Genomic DNA, 22,241 nt, shown 5'->3' on the forward strand with positions numbered 1-22,241 from the left:
CACACACATTCACGCTAAGCATTTAAGTGTCACATATTCATCGATACACCGTCATTATAAATGTAAAAAACTAAATAAAAGAAATCTAGCAAATTTTTTGGCTTCCCAGTTTTAAGCGCCATGACACGGACAGCATAACAAGCCGTGATATACCAGCAGCTATTTAAGGTGATTCTTCACAAAGAATGCTTCATGTCACTTAAGTGAACATTAATTAAACTAAAATATGTAAATTCCAGTGACAGAATAAAGATCCCTTTTCGATAGAATGTGTCTTGATATCAATTTTGTGCCCAAATTACTTGTGCTGCCAACCATTAATCTATATAATTTGTGACAGCTTTGATAAGTCCCGAAACACGAACTCCAACAAATTTCGCCAAGGCTGCAGGGTAGGTCCTGGGACAAGAAGAGCAGTGCCCCTTTATCTTCTCCAGGATAAGCTGATATGCAATGTTTATATTACCTTCATCGACTTCTCCATTCACATTGTCTTCATAAACTTTTTAAGTATATCCAGATCACCAAAAGGCTAAGAAATTTCAGACCTGCTAGGAAAGTACTTAAAACTTGGTATCTTCAGAAATTACAGAAGCAGATGGACTGTACCATCAGGCGTACACTCACTGAAAATTGTGCAATGGTTATTTAAAACACTAGAGAGTTAAATTCTGAAAGTTCTAAATAAAACAATTTTATAGTGAATACATGTTGGCAGGCATTACAGCGAGTTAACAGTCTGGATTAAATTAATGCACTGTTTCTAAAGACCTTTCAGAGTGCTTGGGTGAACATCATAATAACTAACAGAAGAGCTAAATAAGGACGAAGCTTACTGTACAGACAAGAATTGTGTACAAGTGGTCACTAACAGTGATGAGAAGTCCCGTTACCACATATCCAGGTTAGCATCATCCTTCCCTAGTATTTAATTGAGGCACTTAATGCTGGTAGCTGACTCCCAGAACTATGATATAAGACCAAGACTATCATGTCATTATTCAATTTGCTAATCTTCCAGCTCAACAAGCTGAGCTCTCTTTTCAGCTGCTTTCTTCCTGATAAAGATACCCCATCTCATAGCTGCTTTGATCTTGAGCCACCCAACAACGGCTCTACCAGATGAACGGCTACGATCCTCATCAAAGTTAAAGTTTGGGCAAGGTGAAGAAATGTAAGGTGGAAAACCATATGCATCTTCAGGTATACTGGAGGATGCCCCACCCATGCTGAAAACACGGAGCAATTGTTGCATTTCTTCATTCTCCAGTATTTCATGGCTTCTCATGCGGATCTCCTCCTCCGAGAGATTAAAATCTTCGACAGCCTGGACATCCCGTTGACGAGACCAGTCATCATAAGAATGGAGGTTGGTTGACAGTATTGACTGGCCCAATGGCTGAAATCCAAGGTTTGCCTGTTGAGGTGGGCCCAGTGCTAGCCCAGTGCTATCATTTCTTGTAACTTGAGTTTGCTGAGAAGATCCGTTCAGCTGACTTTGTGGGGCAAATGAATTGCTTTCATAGTGCATATGGACATTCGAATCTGCATGTTGAGGATGAGCAGCGTATCTGTTCACTTGGTTCCCATTGTACCCAGCAGAAGCTGCATCTCCTGGACAAAATATACATTAGTCAGCAAACTGAACTTCTTTGGAGGAAATATACATCATTCTAATTCTACAGAGTGGGTAGTTTAATATGCCTTGGGAGTATCCAAGGCAAAATGTTCTCCACTAAAGTTGAGTTATTACTGAAGCATCTGCAGAGGTCTGCATTAAGTTTCATTTTCAGGCAGCAATTTATCAGCTGCAATTACAATTCAAACAACAATCATCTCATGGTTACTACACAGACAAGAAGGGCCTATTCTGGGATGTCGAAAGATTAACTACACAATTCAGCAAATTGTTGGATTATAAGTTTAAAAAAGTTCACTACCTCCAACCACCACTCCTCTATCCACTGCAGGAAGCTCCGTTGGAACTGTAGTTGACATATGCTGTTGAGAAGATTGCTGATCATACAAAGCAGGATAGTTTGTTGAAGATGATGGAGGTTCATTTCGGGTAGCAGTTGTCTTCTTGCATTGCCTGAAGCTCAAAAGAGCCTTGCCATCATATTCTATAACGTGCATCCAATATCATAAAGCCTTTTTCACCAGTGTGTCTACAAACACCTGCAAGATAGCATTTCCCAGTTTCTCAGCATTATTTTTGTTCATATCATTTGGATATCAGGATCTACTGCACTTCACAAAAATAAAAACCAGCTGAACTTGACAGTATTTTTCGTATAAATGAACTGGACAAGGAATTTAACTGAGCACACAGCAGCTGAAACTATGAGTCTACTAATGTTTAAAGATGGTCTAAGATTGCAGGTTTGTTTCTGTTGGTGCATGCACGGCATTGCATGCACACAGTTGTGTATATGCATGCACATATGCATATATGCATACATGTATGTATGTATGTATGTATGTATGTAAGCGGTGTGCACTTCAGATCAGGTATGTAATCCTAAAGAAATAAATAAGGTAAATTAGCAGCTAAAAACAATGCTAAATCTAACCCTGGTGCCTATTACATTTACACCAGGACAAATGCATTTAATCATATTTGATGCTTATCCATACACAAACAGCTAAATATATAAAAAGATATAGTTATTTAATAGCCACTCAACTATGTTAATGCCTGTAGCTCCTATGCAATGTTGATGCTTCTAGTTCCAACACCTTACCAGCAAAATATATCGAGAATCCTGCACCCAAGTAGTCCTAAGCAAATACAGGACACAACTTTGGAAAGTGAAAATTAACAACTTTACAAGCACAGGATGCAACTGAATTATGTAGGCAGATAAGTTATCCTCTGATGTTTGGGCAACATGGGTGCGACATTATCGTATGCTTCGTTCCCTACATGTAATTTTAGTATTTCAGCCATACATCATAGCACAACCATTGGCTCAGCTGAGAGGTCATATGAATTACACTTCCACATTAAAAACTTTAACTCGTGAAAATGTATTATAGATAATCCATAGAAACTACCATGCAGGATCTGATAAAATAACAGTATTGCAAATAAAAACAACCTTCTGGCTGTCGGTCAGACATTCAGCCGAATAAAACTGCTCTCCAGCAATCAGGCCACTAAATTCATAAATATTATTGAAGATTGCGCCAACATTCCTTGTTTCATCAGCGTAGTATATATAATACTTTCCACTCAAGACACAAGTTTTGGCATGCTCCACAAGGCTATCCCACATCTTATTTGACATGCCACTTCCAAGTACCTACAGTTGTCAGAATTTTTTTCATCAAAACAACAACCAATGATGATGTAAGATTCTATTCCAAAAAACCATATTTGAAATCTTACATTCCGCAATCTTTGTGGATCCCTTACAACAAGCCGGAGAAAATCTTCAACAGTAAAGATTCCATTCTTATTTAACTTTTTGTGGAATGCACCATCCTTGCCAATCTTTTCCAATCTCCAAACGTCATCTTTTAGGGCAGGTGGATAGTGCTTCTTGTATACTGTGAAGTGTGAACAATAGAAAGCAATGACATTTTAAAACCAGAATTGTGATATATGTACAAAAAAAAGAATACTAAATTGCAGAGGCATGCAGTAGACCTACATTCCCCTCGGTGATCCTTCACAGTAAAAGCTTCTGTTTTTGCCTCACGGATACGAATACCCTCACAGAAGCCTGATGCAATCTTCAGACCGAGCCTAAATTTTCTACTTCGTATCCAGCTAGAATTATCAGTAAAGATAAGATCCCCAAGAGTCCCCACACCTTCTTTCAAAGATACCTGGAGGTCACCAGTCAAAAGTGGTCTCTTTCCTTCACGCTCTTTGACAGCATAACTTTCAAATTCTTCTTCAGTCCAGTCATCATCATCTTCATTGTTAAAATCACCCTCAAGCACAACCACATCTAGTTTTGCTGATGACTCTGGCCCTGATGTTACAATAAGGCCAGTATTTGTATCAATCAACACAACATGAATTGCAGCTCCCTGCTCCCCTTCAACTTTTGCTCCTGTAAAAAGTGGCAGAGACAACGTTGATCTAAAATGCAGCTGCAGGTTTCTTCCATCAGGCCCTTCTAAACGCTTTGGAGAAGATCTGCATTTCATTAAGAATTAGAATAACACTCAAAGGTAAAATTTCTAAGAAGGTAAATACTTTACATGTATATTTGATGAATTAGCAAACTGAAATAGAATAGTTAAAAACCAGCTATTATAGCACTGACAAACAGTGTGATAAATTACAGAAATTCAGTCAGTCCAAGATTGTTGAAGAATAAAACAATGATGAACTAAAAAATGCTTCTCTTTAGTATACTGTCAATGTATCACACTAACGGAATTCTTCTACGAAAAAACCAGAACTGCTACTTGAGACTTTAAATGCATGCATATTCATAGATGCCACTTCACTAGGGGCTACCTGGCCTCAAATTAACGGGCTACGATCCAGTACTGGTGGACTACCTGAGAGAATGATGCTGGGCTAAGGAACAGAGTATATCTAAAACCCTTACGCTTATATTTATCAAAGTAGAAAAACCAACCACATGAGCAGTCACTGTGAATGTAACACAGGATAAAATGCATCAAAAGTTGTCATTTTTGTCACATAAGACAATTAGACAAATTCTCCTCTCCCTCCTATGAAGTGGGGGGAAACAGTAACTACGGTGGCAGGTCATGAAAGCTAAATCTAAAAACTTCATGTTATATATGCAACTCAAGAACCACGTTCCACAAGGTTATCAACTAAATAAAATGCATAGTTGACAAGAAAGCAATATCATGGCATAATATCCTTTTACACCTACTCTTTTCATAGATATGAACAGAGACAGATATGTGCTCATAAGAAGGCCATGATCATGATGTAATATCTTTTTACACTTACCTTCTCAATATATGTTAGGCACATGCAATTGCGCATAAGGTATAGGCTTATAGTAAAATATAGTGAATGTAGGTTACTATCCAACTCAAATATCGAATAAAGATACCTCTCACTGAAATTTCACTTATCCTCTAGAATACAAGTAATCTCTGTCATTCCTCTCATGTAATGATATTATGAAACCCCTTTGTAAAGTTTCTGCAAACGACAATAAGCACAAAGTATTCATTTGTTTAAAAACAAACTTCTACTCCATCTGAAAGTCACTAAGCTTATGGATAGGATACTTGCAAACAGAAGTGAGAAGTAGATCTTTGGCTCCTTGTCAGCAGTACATTTATCAGGACTCTATATATGATTACTCAACGGTAACTACGTAAGTGGAAAAGAAAATTACAAGTGAATCTAAAACTACGATTATGACTGCAGCATGGGTTATAAAAGTTGTTTAGTGTGATTCAGCATTAACTTTTTTTACCGAACTCTAATAACAGTGGTAACCGAAACAAGCATGGTCTTTAGCAAGAAAAAAAGCATAAAGTTTATGAAAAAGATAGGTTCGGAATCTTTACAGCTTCTAGCTTAGAATGAGTGACAAAAGGGGTATCAGTAGGACCTTTCAAATGGCTTGAGTGCAAATGACAAAAGGGGTTTCCAAAGCTAAATATACTTGCTTGGAACTGAAAATGCTAAAGCAATTTGTTTTTTCAGAACTGCAAATAAAGGACAACTAGTAGCTATTAATTCCCTATCAAAGTCTTCATTGACAACCAAAATCCACCAGATTCTATGAAAAATGGCTTGCACCACCCCAAATCCACCAACTCACTATCAAATGTGTCCCTAAATCAACCAAATCTGCTCCAAAAATTCACCCAAAGCTTGTGTGAAAATTCACCACACAAAAGGAAAACACCAAATACACTTTAAAAAATCTTTATTACTTAATTCGTGAAAAACTGAGTGCAATAGAGGATATTTTTAAGTTCCAGGGCTCTTGAACTAAGGGGGATTCACTAGTCAATCATGGTTTGGAATAAAACTAGGAGAGCTAACAAAAAGACAAAAAATCTAAAAGCTATTTTCCCATCGTCGGCTAAATTAATTGGATTGGCACCACAACTGTCATTAATTTGAATCAATAGCAGGAAGGCTGCCATCAGTTTCAACTGGATGGTTGAGCCCACTGATAGCCATTCTAGAAGTCAATGGAGCTATATTAGAAACTTTTACAAGTCCCAGCTGGGTGAATATGACAATGAATTTCGAATCGTCAACTCCAATGCCAGAGTGGTTTGGATTTTGATTACAGGTTGGGAATTGCACCATGTTAACTTCATGAATTTGGATTGCAAGTTCACTGCTGTCTATTAAATCTGGCAGTGCTAATGTTGCTATCGATTAATTTTTGCACTCTAGGCTTATTTAGTCTCCAGGGCTTCAGCCAATGGGGCCTAGGGTGCTTCTAATGTCCATTCTGTAAGTTTACTGTCTGCTAGATGCAAAGGTCCAAATCCAGCCTACATCATCATTTCTAACAACATGTACCCAAATTATTTTCTCAAGAATCTAACCCCCCACCCACAACGAAAAAAAAAAAGTGGAACAAGATCCATTGATTTTGGTTCTGCTAGGATTTGGCCGAGCCAGGTTTGTCTCAAGACGAGAATTTAACCATTAAGTCAAGCTCAAACTGATTATATCCAACTCAAGTCCAGGCCTATGCCAGTTTTATTTGCCCTCAATGCAAAGTTGTGGTCTGGCTTGGCTGATACCGAAGTTTAAATGCTTCCTTAATGTAGGACCTATAAGTTATGTTGCTTGTAGTAGATTGTTAGCAAATCATTAAGAATCAGTAATTATATAGCTAGACTGTATGTGAATTTTAGACTCTGTGAGAAACCAACCTAACATGCAAAGACTATCGGCACTATATTAGTAATGAATACACACATCATCCTAGGGAATTTTTTATACTGTGACAAGCGGACAAAACCAACTAAGAATGGTTAAAATGAGCTGAGACATAATAACATGAATTTCAATTAGTATGGTACAGAAAATAACATGTAAAAAAGCAAGTTCATGCAACTACATAACAGAGAGACTGATAGTAATTATCCAAAATGTTAGCCATTTGAATGAGTGACTGTCATTGATCTCGCACCCTTCCCCCATGCCTAGCAGGGACCCAGCTTTGCCCAATGCACGCTCCACTTCTTCACTAACCTAATTAGAGCATGCAGCAGCAATAGAAGCAATCAGGCAAGCAACACAAATAAGCAATACATAAATTCATTTGAAAGGCCAAAAAAGTAACAAACCCACTTGTTAAAATAATAGATTATGCAAAAAATGGAAAAACTACTTCATTCCAAGTGCAGGGGTTTAATATAGCCTTTGAACTACAGTACCAGCTTATAGACTAACATTGTATGTAAATTAAGCAGGAATTAAAAGAAAGCCTTCGTTTATCAAACATGGGTTTTTCCATAATCCAACATACAATAAGGAATATATCATCTAAGTTTACATACTTCTTCCTTTATTAAAAAAAATTACAAAAAGAATCTTCTGCTACAGTTTATTAAGTTTATAAGAATGTAAATAAAAAGATTAAGAAAACAAAATACAGATCTGAACAACTAACAAATATTAACAATGATCTTGCGTGAAAAGGTTAAAAAAGATTCTTTCAAAAAACTTGGTAAAGCAGGATAATTGGTTCCATAAGATGATTATCTACATCTAATCATAAAAGCATTATGTGGACCCTCAGTCAAAAAGGGACAAGATTTAGAATACCTCACTAATGCTTATAAACAAAATATACAGCTTCAACAACATGATGACACAGACATGCACCATATATATGTGTTTGTATAAATATATTATATAGGATAGGTTCCAAGCAAATCCCACAAATTTACCAAAAAATCAGGGCAAAAACCAAGATCTTTCCTTGATGCAGGACAACTGCAGGAAAGGAGAGGGAAGGGGAAAGAAGAGGAGGGGAAGAAGAAGAGGGGGAAAAGAGAAGGGGGAAGAAAGAAAGATAAGGAGGCTAATTTTCATTCATCATTCATTAAAAACCTAAACATGAGGGTGAACCTATATAAATGGGTCACAAAATAACAAATAGATCCTACAAATAAAACAATCCCGAAAAGGCCTAAAATGACAATATGCAAATAATCCAATCAACATAAAATAAATCTAACTAAATAAATCATCTAAAATAAAATCAGGCTGGCTGAATCGGCTGGGACCCGCTGAGCTGGCTGGATCCTTAGCGACCGGCTGACCTGGCACTGGTGTCCGCACAACTCTCCTCGGGTGGAAAGAAGTCGACCTCGACGCAAGTGGCTCGGTAAAGCCCGGTAGTACTCCAACAAGTCGGGGTCAATCAGTGGTCTCTCCTCGTGCTGGATCCAAGTATAACCGGACTTTGATCGTCCACGCCAACGAACCAGAGACGCTGGATGCCTCCATCACTGTCAAAAACTATTTGCTCGGCTAAATAGAATCAATATACTCTTTTTGTGCTCGATGGAGGATAAAAGGAAACGAAGATGGCATGGAATCAATAATAGGATAACATCGAGCGCAGAGAGTGGTGCAGCAAAGAGTCATCAGGGATTGCAACCAAATCTTTAATATTAAGAGTAAGGCTATGACCAAAATCAAATGGAAAGTCAATGGCATAGGCGTCAGTGCCATCCTTGTGCAACACTCTGAATGGTCCAATACTAAGAGACTGCAATTCCTTAAACAGATCATACGTAATCCCAAGTTTGAAATTCTTTAGCATGAAAATCAGCTTGCATCTTATATTGAGCAGTACATGCATGAATGCCCTTATAGATTTCTGATACAACTTATGAATGTGTTGTGTAAGTGCATATGCAAGCTCAGAAATCCTAACATCAGTTTCCATGGGTTGTGCGAGGGCATATCCACTACACTCATGGTAGACTGGTCAGACTCGCTATCTGACTGTGCAAGCGAGCTAGGTGTAGTGTGGGTGCATCCTAGGATTTCAGGTTTGTCATCACACTCTTCCTCAATGTCCTGAATGTCATCGAGGTTTGGTTCATAGATTTGCTCCTCTAAGTCATCTATATCACCTCCCTGCTCTTGCTGAGCAATAACGAAAAATTTGTTCGCACATTGGGAAGTAACGTGACCAAAACCTTGGCATTTGTAACACCGAATTTTGGAATGTGGTTTGGGAGGCTCACCAAGCATTCCCTTGCCATTAGTGTCTCGGCCTGTGACATGGGCAATAGGAGGGGGCCTATGAGTAGTGGACCCTACAGAAGGTTTGGACCCTAAGGAATTAAGGCCGGTGGGAGTGCTCCGTGTGTCAGGGCGCCTTACAAATGTGGACTTAGTGTTCCATCGGTTTAGGAGATCGTCTTGGTAGTTAAGGGGCAGGTATTTTTCTTTAAGTCTCTCTTTCATCTCTACCCAATCAGTTACTTCATGTTGATGTCTCCTAGCTAACAGATGTTCGGTACTTTGCCAGAAAAGTTTAGCTCGACCAATGAGCTTCATTCTGGCGAACCGAGCTTTCTTTTCAGACAAATTATACCACTCAAAGAAGTGGTCCATTTCATGCAACCAGTCTGAAAAGATCTTTGGGTCATTGCGACCATCAAAGGTAGGGGCTTCAACCCGGATGCCTTTCATCACATCTTCAACATGGTCACGAGGTTCACTGGGCTCTACGTTATGTCGGCAACCTCTATCAATATTAGGGAAGGGACCAGGTCCTCTAGGGCGAGGGTAGGCATGATGATGACCTGGAACAGACCTATTACTAAAATTGCCCTGCCGAACAGAGCCTTGTTGTTCTAGGACATGTTCTAGGGTTTCGTCTCCTTTAAGACCCGGTAAATGAAAGGTACCAGCTTTCTTGGGTTCAATAACCCTCTGAAGTGAAGCCTCAATTGAATCAAATCGGGCATTAACTTGGGTGGACATTGTGGTTAGGTCATGAATTTGGGCATTGTTGTTTTGGACTTGAGCATTAGTGTCTTGAATAGCTTTTAATAGAGCTTCAATTTTGGAATCCATGCCTAATTGGGACTCAGGATGAGATGCGACACAACCACTACGTAGATGCATAAAATGAATAACAAAATGTATGATCCTACCAACTATAGAGGTTCCTAAGTAGACCTAATGCATGAAAGTAATTTAATATAGCAAGGTATACGCTCAATATAATCGGAAGCTAACTCAAGCAATTGAAATTGGCTTTGAATTACGTAATAAATTCAGATAAGTAGTTGCAGTCAAATAGTACTAGTTTTCAGTGCGTTGCAAAGCTGCACAGAGCCTCAAAGAACTCCCAAAGCTTAGATAGCTCTACAATTAATAACAAAGATAGGCTACTACTAGGATTTTGGTGTTGTTTGGAGTGGATGTGTTGAATTTTCAGGAAGCAATATCAATAGAGCACTTAAGAGTTAATTAATTCTAAATTTAGATAAACAAATAAAATTTGCAGTAAGGAAGAAACCTGACCTGGGTTGGGGCGACGATCAATTCTGGTTGGTGGGCTTGCGCAAGAAAGGGCCTGTTGAAATTGGGCCCAAAAGGCCTGCGGGTTAGGGGCCCGCAGCAGAGAAAGCAGGGTGGGCTTTGAGAGGGGTGTGCGGGTGGTTTGGGCCCGATGAGGAAGGAGGGTGGTAGGGTGCGTGGAGTCGGCCCGTGAAGGAAGAGGAGGGGGGGCGAAATGAGCCTGAGGTGGTGTGAAGAGGGTTTCAACATCCCATGATGAAATAAAAGAGGGAGGGAGTGGGGTGAGTGGGGGGGGGGAGGCGGTGAAGTGGTGGTGGAGGCGGTGGTTTTGCGGTGTGCGATCAGAGGGGGGCAGCGGTGAAGCAAGGAGGGGAAGGAGGCAACGGTGGTGGCAATCGAGCGGTTGCGGGAGCGGCGGGGACGGCGACGGCAAGGCGGCGCGGCTCGGTGGGGAGGGAGAAGATGGGGCTCAGGCGATGGCGGATCTCGGCGGCGGCAGGAGGCGGCACGGGCGGAGGCGGTGAAGGCGGAGCGGCACGGGCGGAGGCGGCGAAGGCGGAGCGGCACGGGCGGAGGCGGCGAAGGCGGAGCGGCACGGGCGGAGGAGCTCGGGTGGGATGCTCGGCGACGGTGTGCGTCGGCGGGGAGGCGGCGCTGCGGTGGAGTTCTCGGGGAAGAAAGGTGAATAGTTGTTTTTTTTTTTTTTTTGGTTCTCTCTTTTCTTTTTTTTTTCTTTTTTTCTCTCTCTCTCTTTTTTTTTTTTTTTTAATAACAGAGATCCGGTAGTGTTCGGGTTAACGGGCACAACTCGCTCCGCTAACCCGTTTCACGCCCGATACCATTTTTTTTTATGAAACCCAAAAGGATTCGGGTTAACGGGCAGGATCCGACCCGATAACCTGTTACATACCATTAGCGTGTTCCTTCTTCGTGGGTTGTTGCAGGTGGTTACGCCAGCGTCCGTGGCGATCGGCGCGTGGGGTACGGCAGCGGTTGAAGACGGTGGGGGCTCGGGACGGAGGAGCGGCGCTCTTCTCCGTGGAGCGGAGGTGGGCTTCGTCGTGGAGGGTGGTCTCGAAGTAGGGGACACGGCGGCCGGCGTCGTGCTGGATGGGCCGCACGCGGGGGCTCTGCAGCTTCTTCCGGAGCTTCTTCCGCCTGTGGTGGCGACCGGACTTCGCGGCGACGGCTGCAAGGAAGGGGCCGCGGCGGTAGATGAGGGCGGTGGCGTTCTTCGTCCGGATCCGGCCACGGTCAGCGGCAACACAGGACGGCAGATCGGCGTCAGAGTGCTCGGGAGCGGCGCACGGCAGCAGTGGTGGAGCATGCGGGCGCGGTTCTTCGCCGGCCGTCTCAGGCCTCCACGTTCAGCTTCCGTTTTTTTCTTTTTGTTTGGGGAGGAAGAGGAAACGGATCACTCGGAAGGGGCTCTGTTTGGAGGCTCCGGCGTGGAAGAACAGGAGACAAACCCAGCATAAACCGGATCGAGGCTTTGGCAACAGAGGCAAAGCCTGCCAAAGCTCTGATACCAAAGCTGATGCAGGACAACTGCAGGAAGGAGAGGGAAGGGGAAAGAAGAGGAGGGGAAGAAGAAGAGGAGAAAAAGAGAAGGGGAAGAAGAAGACAAGGAGGCTAATTTTCATTCATCATTCATTAAAAACCTAAACATGAGGGTGAACCCATATAAATGGGGTCACAAAATAACAAATAGATCCCTACAAATAAAACAATCCCGAAAAGGCCCTAAAATGACAATATGCAAATAATCCAATCAACATAAAATAAATCTAACTAAAATAAATCAATCTAAAATAAAATCAGGCTGGCTGAATCGGCTGGAACCCGCTGAGCTGGCTGGATCCTTAGCGACCGGCTGACCTGGCACTGGTGTCCGCACCACTTCCCCTCTTCCATTGGGACTCAGTCCATTGGATCTCGGTGTTGGGGCTCTTGAGGCCCTGCTTCTCTCTATAAGGCATAAAGATTGCTAAATCACCAACCCCAATTATAGTAGAATTACTCCATCTAACCACAATCTTGATCCAGCATTGTTGTCCTTCATCTTCCTGTGTTCATTTAACCAACTTTATTCCACCATCACATCTAAATCATTACTCTTTTGGGTATCAGCTTTCACTTGTGCCCCCTTTCTCTCTTTAGAAGCCACAAACAAAAACACATGCCCACTACCAATGTCGTTAGAATTCCTCCCTCCGAAATATGATTTTAAGCTCATGCTATTCTCCCTCCATTCAAGCTCCTCTACCACTCTAACCGACTATTCTTTTGCATAAACAAGACTACAGGTCCTCATTGGAGAAGAGTTCTTATCAGCTTAGTTCATCAAGCAAAATCATTAACTCTATGAGCTTGTTTGGCTCGCGGGAAGCATTTTTCCTCATAGGAATATGATTCCTAGAAAGCAGATTCCTGAGAAGAAAATGCCCGAAAAAGTACTTTTGGCATGTTTGGTTGACCATGAAAAAGTGACAGATTTTTAGAGTGCTTATGTTTGGTTGACCATCCATTTTCTTAGGAAAGTTATGTGTAATTCCTATTATACCCTTAATAAAAATTAGGTCTTTAATGCTTTGGATCAAATAAGGGCCTTTTTCAAAAAAAATAAAAATGTTTCGATTTCCGGCTCATGGAGAAGTAACTTCTCATGTTTCTCATGAGAAAGACTTTTTCATGTAACGTGGAAATCATATTCCCACATGAATACAACTTTTCCGTCTCTCTTTTGAAAACTCCAAGCAAACAAGAGGCATCTCTTTACTTTCCCGTTGACCACACTTTCCTCCTTTCTTTTTCCGCGAACCAAACGAGCCCTATATGACATTATTGTGCATAACTTTCTCCATCAACCATTATGCTCTTCTTGAACACGTGGCCAAATAGTAACACAATCTACTAGAGACTACAAGGGACAATGTTCTCTCTCTCCTCATGCTCCCTTTAATCAAAGAATTTATAGGATCCTTGATGGCATTTCTTTTCTATGAGTAGAGAGAGTGAACAAATCTAGATGTGCACGAGTTCCTAAGTTTGAAGAGCTTGATACATGATCACCTGGTGACTTGTTCATCCAAGATCTATGCAAGGCATAAAGCATAAATGAAATGCAATTGGTGCTTCAGTGCTATTAAGTTGCTTCATAACATGCTGAAGGTGTGAGATTTTCTTTTTTTTAAAAAAAAAGGAGGTTACGAGCAGTACGCCTAGCCGCCATAGGACCAATTGCAGGTGAAATATATCTAACAGCATGAATTAAATAGCTTTACATCCTTAAAAATGAACAGTGAAGAAGGCAAAAACATGAGATGATGAAGAAGGTGCTAACACCCATAAACAATTAAAATAAAATCTTAGAATTACAATTAAATAAATATTCAATCCAATTAAATAAAATTTAATAATTTAGAAAAGGCAGGATTACATATATAATGCATTTTCTTCATGATCATATACCACATGGAGTTCCACAAAATAAGTTTGTATCTGATACAAAATTGTGGTATATGACCCAAAGGTAGAAGTTGACATTTTTCAAGTGCCCAAACTGGGTCCATAAAGGCATCATACATGGTAACTAATCCATCTCCGCAAAAGATAAGCATGCAAGCATCTTTTTTTTTGCAAGAGAAGATTTGCTGTCTTTGCCTAATAACATCTAAAACCCATATACATTATAGGCAGCATCATGAAAACTGTGGAGGACTCGGAACAATCTTTCCTTAATAACTACAGAAAGAGTTTCATGTTATCCATGAAAGGGTAATAATATAACTGGTATGGAAGGTAAAACCTAAGATATCTTTCCCAATGCACCCAAACTTAATGAGGTTATGCAAGCTGTTTTTAATGGAAACAGAATGCTACTCAGATTCATGAGTCTTAACATGTTTCTAAAGCCTGGCATCATGGCCCTTCTTCAGCCCACCTTGGTCAAGAACTAACTTGCATAAAGGGCCACAATCCAGCCCTAGCTTATCCTGAGCCCTAACCCTAAGATGATATCAAAACACCAAAATGGATCATGTTTTATTTTTACATTGCAGATCAAGTTCTCTTTTATGATCTTTAGGATTTTATAGCAAAAAAGTTTGATAGACTGGCCAATCTCTTCAGCTTGGTGATACTTGTCACCCATTAGCAAGATTCCTTTGCACCTCCCTAATGATATATCACTTTGTTGTTATGTAGATTTGTTGGATGCTTGCCATTGGTTGCATCAAAAGACCAATGATAAATGATATCCTTATGTCATCCAACAGTTATTTAAGGAATGGAGAGAAGACGTGAGGTCGATTGCGATAATGTCCTGTTCAATATTCCTTATTGAACACCTTAAGTCCCATGCACCAATTAGAGAAGCATTTATTTGAAACTGAGAAATACTGGGATGGGTGATAGCAGTACTAGGATGGACAATTCCCTGGGAAGTCTTCATGTTGCACCCTCTTTGATGAATGGTGAAAAAGCATTATAGTATCGATTTATAAGAATAACAGTGATATTCAAAAATGTTCTAGATGTTGTGGTATCAAACTCATGAGCCATACTATGAAACTTTAAGAGCGGTGACTGAACATAGATGAGGTGTAACACAACAGTATAGAAAACCAATTTAGTTTTATGCTAGGAAGGTCGTCTAAAGGAAAAGTCTAAAGAAAAGAGAGAAAATCTTGCTATAGCTTTTACCGATCTTGAGAAAACAATGATAGAGTTCCCAAAGAAATCTTATGATGGGTGTTAGAAGAAAAAGGAGCTCAATTAGATATATTGAAGTGATTAAGGACATGTATGACAAAGCGGTTGCTAGTGTAAAAACTACTTGTGATAATACTAGCGAGTTTCTAACCATAACAAATTTACACCAAGAATCTACTCTAAGTCTTTATCTTTTTGCGCTAGTAATGAATGAGGTTACTAGGCATATGTAGAATGATATTCCTTCATGCTATTTGTTGAGGGTATAGTTTTAGTCAATGAAACTAAGATCGGGATTAATTAAAACTTAGATTTATGGAGAAGTACATTAAAATCCAAAGTTTTAGGTTAAATAGAACCAAGATGGAATAAATGGAATGTCCTTTTAGTAAAAGTAGACATACAGATGAAGGTGGAGTGAGAAGTAAGGATCATGAAGTTCTTAACTGATTAATTTCGGTATTTAGGATCAACTATTCCTGAGAGGAGATTAAAGACGGTTATCCATAGGATTAAAGCAAGTTAGATGAAATGGAGAAGTACAAATGGATTATTATATGATCACAAAAGACCTGCCAAGTTGAAAAGAAAATTTTATAAGACAATTATAGGATCAGCTATGCTTTATGGTATAGGATGTTGGGTAGTTAGAAAACATGTACACAAGATGAGTGGCCAAAATGAGAATGCTGAGACGAATGTGTGATAATAAAAAATATATATAGAATAAGAAATGAAGTAGTTCGTAAGAAGGTGAAGGTAGCACTAATTGCAGACAAATTGGGAAGACTACTTAAATATTTTGAATATGTACAATATAGAACGAGGGATGCACTAGTATAAAGAAGTGATTTGAGATACATAAAATGAATGAAAGGGTAGAAGTATATCAAAAATCACATAGGATGAAATAGTAAGGAAGGACTTGAAACAACTGAGAACACGAATGCTAGAACATTAACAAGTATTAGGAGTTGTAATACAACAAGTGTTTTTTCAGTCACAATAAGCTCGTATCAAGGATTAAAACTAAGCCTATAACTTTTAGAATTATGGATGAACTCACATCTAATATTTGGGAAGATATACCATAGTGTATGTTATTTCCATAAGATATAGTATTGATTGATGACAAGTACTAGATCAAATACTAAATTGAAATACAGAAGAAAACTTTAGAGGATAAAAGCTTAACTAGTAGAACAAAGACATGGTCATATAGAATGAAAATTTAAAGAAAATGGACATGAAGTCATACGGCGAAGAGATATCATGGAGTGACTGATTTCATTATTTAGAATCTATTATAGAAAATAATGGAGAGATAGATATACGTATATAAATAGAGATGGTTGGATGAAGTGGAGAAATGAATTTGGAATATTATGTGATAAGCACATGTCTTGGAGACTTAAAGGAAATTATTATAGCACAACGGTAAGGCCTACAATATTGTATATCTCAAAGTGTTGGGAAAGAAAGTACATGAAAATAAATTAAGTAGGGCAGAAATAAAAATGTTAAGACGGATATGGTAAAACTAAGAGGATAGGTTAAAAAATGAATACATTAGAGGAGCTATAGAAGTAGATCTAAGAAAGCTCCTATAAAGAGAGGCACTTTAGTTTATGATGAACATTATAAGAAGGAAGAGCAGGACTAAATTACGATGGACGTTGTAAGGATATGGAGAAACTTGAAATAACATCAAAGGTAGCCTTAGATAGGAATACTTAGTGAATGAGATCCATAAAGTCGGGCCAAATGTGGAAAAAAGCTAGTGATTATCGTGTTGATTGTTAGTTGTAGTATTAATTTACTTCAGAAATTCGGCAAACTCACACAGCATATCTAGTTAAAAGTATGATTAAATTATGAAGATTGGTACTTCTATGATTCATACTTTGATCGGATATAAACCAAGAACAATTCTTGTGTGCATTCAACTATGCTACGCATATCTTAAGTCAAAATACATATCAAAAAATTATAAATGTAATGTGGAGAAGAAGTAAGCTTTATCAAACTAACATCTTATTAATGGGTCATGTTGTTCTGTCAGTTAATGATTGATATTATGATCGAGCTACAGAAGCCGTGTTCATGAATTAAAGAAAATAGAGACATTGGGTATATAATTTATCTTACAACTCTACGAAGAATTGGCTCCAATGATGAACAAAGTTTTTGCAGACTATCCACCTTGAGAGCTTCAACAATCACACTGCACAAATGACATTTCAATAAACAAGACATGTGCCAAGTGGTGATTTCATCTTCAGTTGGGGGGAAACAAAAACTCAGTAAGTATATGATCTAAAAATACAAAAAGCAGAAAGAGAGCACAACCAAGCTGAGGATATAGCTAGAAGGTTTATAATATTTTCAGATGACGATAAAATGTAGAACAATGCATAAAAGAAAAGGTAAATTCCCTGAACTTCCTTCAGCATCCTATGAAAACTATAGCCAACGATCACTAATGTCTCGTGCACATTCTTCTTTTCTGCTTGATCTCCATGGCTCTTCTCTAAATAAGTTACATGTTGCTTGCACCTATCTTGATATGTCAACACCAAATAGAAAAGAACACCTATTATAAAGGGGAGGATTTGAAAGAATAAATCAATGCAGAACTTCTTGTACAAGCTCTTTATATGGACCCCCTTGATCCCAAGTAAACTCATCATCTAATTTGTTGTGGCTGTGAAGACAAGGGAGTGGCAACCATGAAGTGGAATATTCGATGTGAAAGAGAGAAGACAACTAACTCCTATAGTGCTCCTATATAAGAAGGTCGATGATTTCAAGTATGTGAATAATCAATAAAACACAATTTCAACAGTGATGAGTAAGCTGTGCGCCTGCATCAAGAACATGATTTAGTACAAACATTAACGAAACATTGAAAAGGAAAGCAAATAAGCAAATACTAAGCCAACTACAATTCTGAATGTACAATGTTTGTTACCGATCTTTTGAATGTCTCCCAAGGTATTCTTCATGAGAAAATCAGTTTATTTTCAATATTGTGGTCAAGATCCTAGAAGTACACATTACACAAGATAATGGCCTTCCTCCATGCATAAACATGTTTTCTTTTTTGTTTTTGCTGCATATAACATGTTTCTTAAACTAACAAAACAGGATAAAAAAATCTGCAACTATGAATAGATAAATAGTAGGTGTGAAGCACGAAGAAATGTACTTTCATGAAGCCACATGGTAAGACATCTGTATGAAGACTAGCATAATTCCTCATTCACACAAACAACAGTGTGTGCAAAAAAATGAGCCAAAATATCAAGATCGTATAGCATCGTCTTGCATTTGATGCTTTGGGAGGCCGAGGGCCTAGAACAATGAACGACCAATTTGAGAAGAAGAGGGATGATAGCAGGCGAGCGAAAAAGGCCTATTGTCCCTTCCGTTCTTCACAAAAACTTGGGTCTTTTCCTTGCAAACAACCAACCGTCTCGGCTTGCAAAGCCTCCCTAACTTTGGACATTTCTTATAATAAAGCCATGTCTAGCACATTACCAAACTTGGCTTGTCCGCTCGCCTACCCGTACCATACTCAGCATTTTTTTTAGCTCTTAAATTCATTCTCCCAAAAGCCCAACTGTTCAGACCATTACTATCAACCGGAATCATTGTTAAAGGGTCTCGATATCCTGCTCATTTGCAGTTGGTTTTGGCTTCTGCATTTTGTGGGCCGATATGGGAATGGAAATACAAACTTGTTCTTTGGACATGACATACCTTAAATGCAAACAGGCATAAAGGACCCTTGGCCGCCAATCCAAGCGTGTTCTGCTCGTAGTTCTTGTCCAAACCTGAGAACAGTTTTAGTATACTAAATATAGGACTGACGCCTAAACACTGAATGGTTTTTAGGACTGAGCTGAGGAACTTAGTATCTCAACTAAACCATCCTGCTGACCAGAGTATACGATAACAAGGTTTTTCTAAGAAAGTATGGTGGGGTGGCTGGTTCAACTTCTACATCTCTACAAAAGAGCACTCTAGAAGGGATGGATGCTGATCAACTAAGCTTGGCGAATGACAAATATAAAAAAATGGTATACATATTTATATCCTCATCATATAGAGATAAGGGGACAAAAAAAAATCTCTTGGAAACTTTCTTACTGATGATACTCATCTGATTTCAAGAACTAACCATCTTTTGGGTGAAACAAGGTCGACTTTGTTTTATCTAGTATCATGGGATGGACAGAGGCAAAGCCTCAAACAACAAGCTTCCACTTTAGCTTCTAATGGCCACTGGCAATCGACTAAGGGTATTAGACTAGCATGGGGTGAACGCCAATATAATCTGGAGAATAATCAAGATAACCATGCAAACATGCTGCATTATAGTTTGAAATAATCAAGAAGACCATGAAAATATGTTGCAATTAATAAATTTAAAAAAAATTATCGTACTGACCCTGACACGATCCTAACAAGCTTGCGATCTACAAAACCTCCAAGAATGATCTATTGATCCACAACACAAAAGACACCGATTATTTCGTCTAATTACATTCAAGTTCTCCTACTTAGCTTATTTTGCAGAATCGCGTGTTCTTCAAAGTTTTTTAATTAAAAAAAAAGCAAAGAATTCAAGAAAATAAACTAGCAGTTCACTTCAAACAGTGTCAAATTATTCGAAGAAAGCATAACGTGATCAAATCCCCAGACCAATCATACACCACATGTAAGCTGACCCCCGATTTCTCTTACCTCGCGAGCGCCGGAAACCTTTTTGCCGCTTCGATTCAGGATGCGACTCGTCCCCGTCGACGGATCCAGCCTGCGCTTCTCCCTGCGTCATGGTCCCCGACCGCTCCAGGATGCCGAGTCTGCCTCTGCATTAAGAGATCCCGACAACCCTAATTCTCCCAGATCTGAACCGAAGCTTCAGTTCAAAACCACACCAGAGCCAAAATTAGTACTGGCGATCAAGAATTTGAACAAAAGATCCCAAACCCCTTACCGCCCTAGATCGATTACAAACCCTAAGAGGATCGATCGTTTTCGCCAAGAAACTTGGAAGCAAAGAAACCAAAAGAAGAAAAAAAATAAAGGAAGAAGGAGAAGAGAGAGAGATAGAGAGAGAGAGAGAGAGAGATGTGAGGAAAGAGGATAATTACGTGTGCTTGTTCCTCTTCTTTGGTCTCTGGCGAGGAGAGAGATGGAGTAGGAGCAGCCGAGGGGAGGATGGGGAATCCTAAAAAGAGTCGGAGCTGCGGACTGGCCCGTAGACTTCGGCAGGTGGATCATGCGCGGGCCGGTCCGTCTGATGTTGGTAGGCTTATCTAATGCAAAAGCGGCATAATAATAAATTAAGTCAGCAGGAATAAAAAAGGAAAATTCCGGTTAGATGTGGATGTGGATGTATATTTGCAACGCTGCTCTCCAACGCCAGCTGAGTTGGTGACCTTTTTATTTCTTTTCGTGGGCACGTGCCTTTCTGCCCCAGATTTTCGTGTTTCTCATTCTACATCGAAGAGCTCTCATCCCGTGCCTCCAAAATGGTAACACAGTTTGAAATGTAGCTTTATTTTCACCGGCACAGTTCAAATTCGAAACGCACGAGCATCAATTAAATATAGAGAATCGGATATCCTCCATTTGGACATATTCGGTAGAAATGCTATCTGGTCCAGATGGCGCTAGGATGACGTCCTCACACGTAGGGTGATCCACGGGTTGGAAAGTGTATGAGCAAAATTTCTACCGCGCATCGAATATTCTTTGGTGGAAGAAGGATCCAGTAGAGGCTGCTACGCAAGTGAGGTTTCTCTCCCTCCTAATTTTTCACCAAAAAAAAAAAACTCCCATCCCATTGCATCTCTAGCGGGGTTGCAACGTCCAGCTGGCAGTACTCACTATTTGGCTCGTTTTGGTCGCAGGAAAAATGAGGGGGGAAAGTGTGGTCAACGGGAAAGTAATGAAATGCCTCTTGTTTGGTTGGAGTTTTCAAAGGAGAGAGATGGGAAAGTTGTATTCTCATGGGAATATGATTCCCACATTTCATGGGAAAGTCTTCCCATGGAGAAACATGGGAAAGTTACTTTCCCATGAGGTGGGAATCACTTCTTTTTTTATTTTTTCCCAAAAAGACCCTTCAGCATTAAAGAAGCATTAAAGAGGCATTAAAGACCCTAATTTTTATTAAGGGCATAATAGGAATTATACATAACTTTCCTAGAAAAGGTGGATGGTCAACCAAACATAAGCACTTTGGAAATTAGTCACTTTCCCATGGTTAACCAAACATGTCAAAAGTACTTTCCTAGGTATCTTCTTCTTAGGAATCTGATTCCCATATTCCTAGGAGGGAAAATACTTCCCGGCGAACCAAACGAGCCCTTTAATTTATTTCAATCCATTATAAATTAAATTAAATTATTTATTTAATAAAATAATCAAATTTAAATTTAAATTTTTTATCTATTTAATAAATATATCAAGGGTTTGAAGTTGATACGCTACGATCTAATTTGTGCCTGAATTGATCTGATGTCATTCCTATATCTAGTGAAAAAAATATATGGGTCAAGTTTTACAAACTTGTGAATCATAATAGAGCCATTTTTTATTCATCGATCTGTAGTATCTCTAAGATGGACTTAGATCATTCAAAGGTGAATCCTGTTATATTTCTCAATCGTAAGTTTTGATACAAGTGCCATACCTCAAATCGCGGAAGTGGCAAACTGAAATCTTTCTAAAATTTTGTATTTATATTATTATTTTATTTTTAAATAAAAAAAATAAAATGCAACCAGATTATATAAGATTCAAATGCTGTAATATTGAACCATCAACGAAAATTAAAGCTAAGAATATTCTATATAATTAAATTAAAGCTAAGGAATTTCATACGGATGTTTCCTCCTTGAGATCTCCGGTGAGAACTGGCTATCATTATAGCAATTATTCTAGTTGACATGTCATCATAATTTAGTAATACTTTTCTATATCCAAAATGGAGAATAGCCATTGATTGCATTCTTTTTATATATTAGGCACCAGTTTT

The 22,241-nt window shown here is 39.2% G+C and overlaps 1 protein-coding gene across 1 annotated transcript; it reads right to left on the reverse strand.

Moving 5' to 3' along the window:
- Positions 1-644: 644 nt before the first annotated feature.
- On the reverse strand, positions 645-20,495 carry LOC103718396 (calmodulin-binding protein 60 B). The gene is given in 10 exon segments (XM_039125726.1): positions 645-1,614; positions 1,941-2,178; positions 3,102-3,305; positions 3,392-3,552; positions 3,657-4,150; positions 7,116-7,177; positions 17,339-17,414; positions 19,940-19,962; positions 19,965-20,103; positions 20,350-20,495. Coding segments are annotated over 9 exon segments (1,929 nt in total). The 5' UTR covers positions 20,031-20,103; positions 20,350-20,495; the 3' UTR covers positions 645-1,009.
- Positions 20,496-22,241: the final 1,746 nt, after the last annotated feature.

This window comes from Phoenix dactylifera, chromosome 1, assembly GCF_009389715.1.
Source record: "Phoenix dactylifera cultivar Barhee BC4 chromosome 1, palm_55x_up_171113_PBpolish2nd_filt_p, whole genome shotgun sequence".
Taxonomy (NCBI): Eukaryota; Viridiplantae; Streptophyta; class Magnoliopsida; order Arecales; family Arecaceae; genus Phoenix; species Phoenix dactylifera.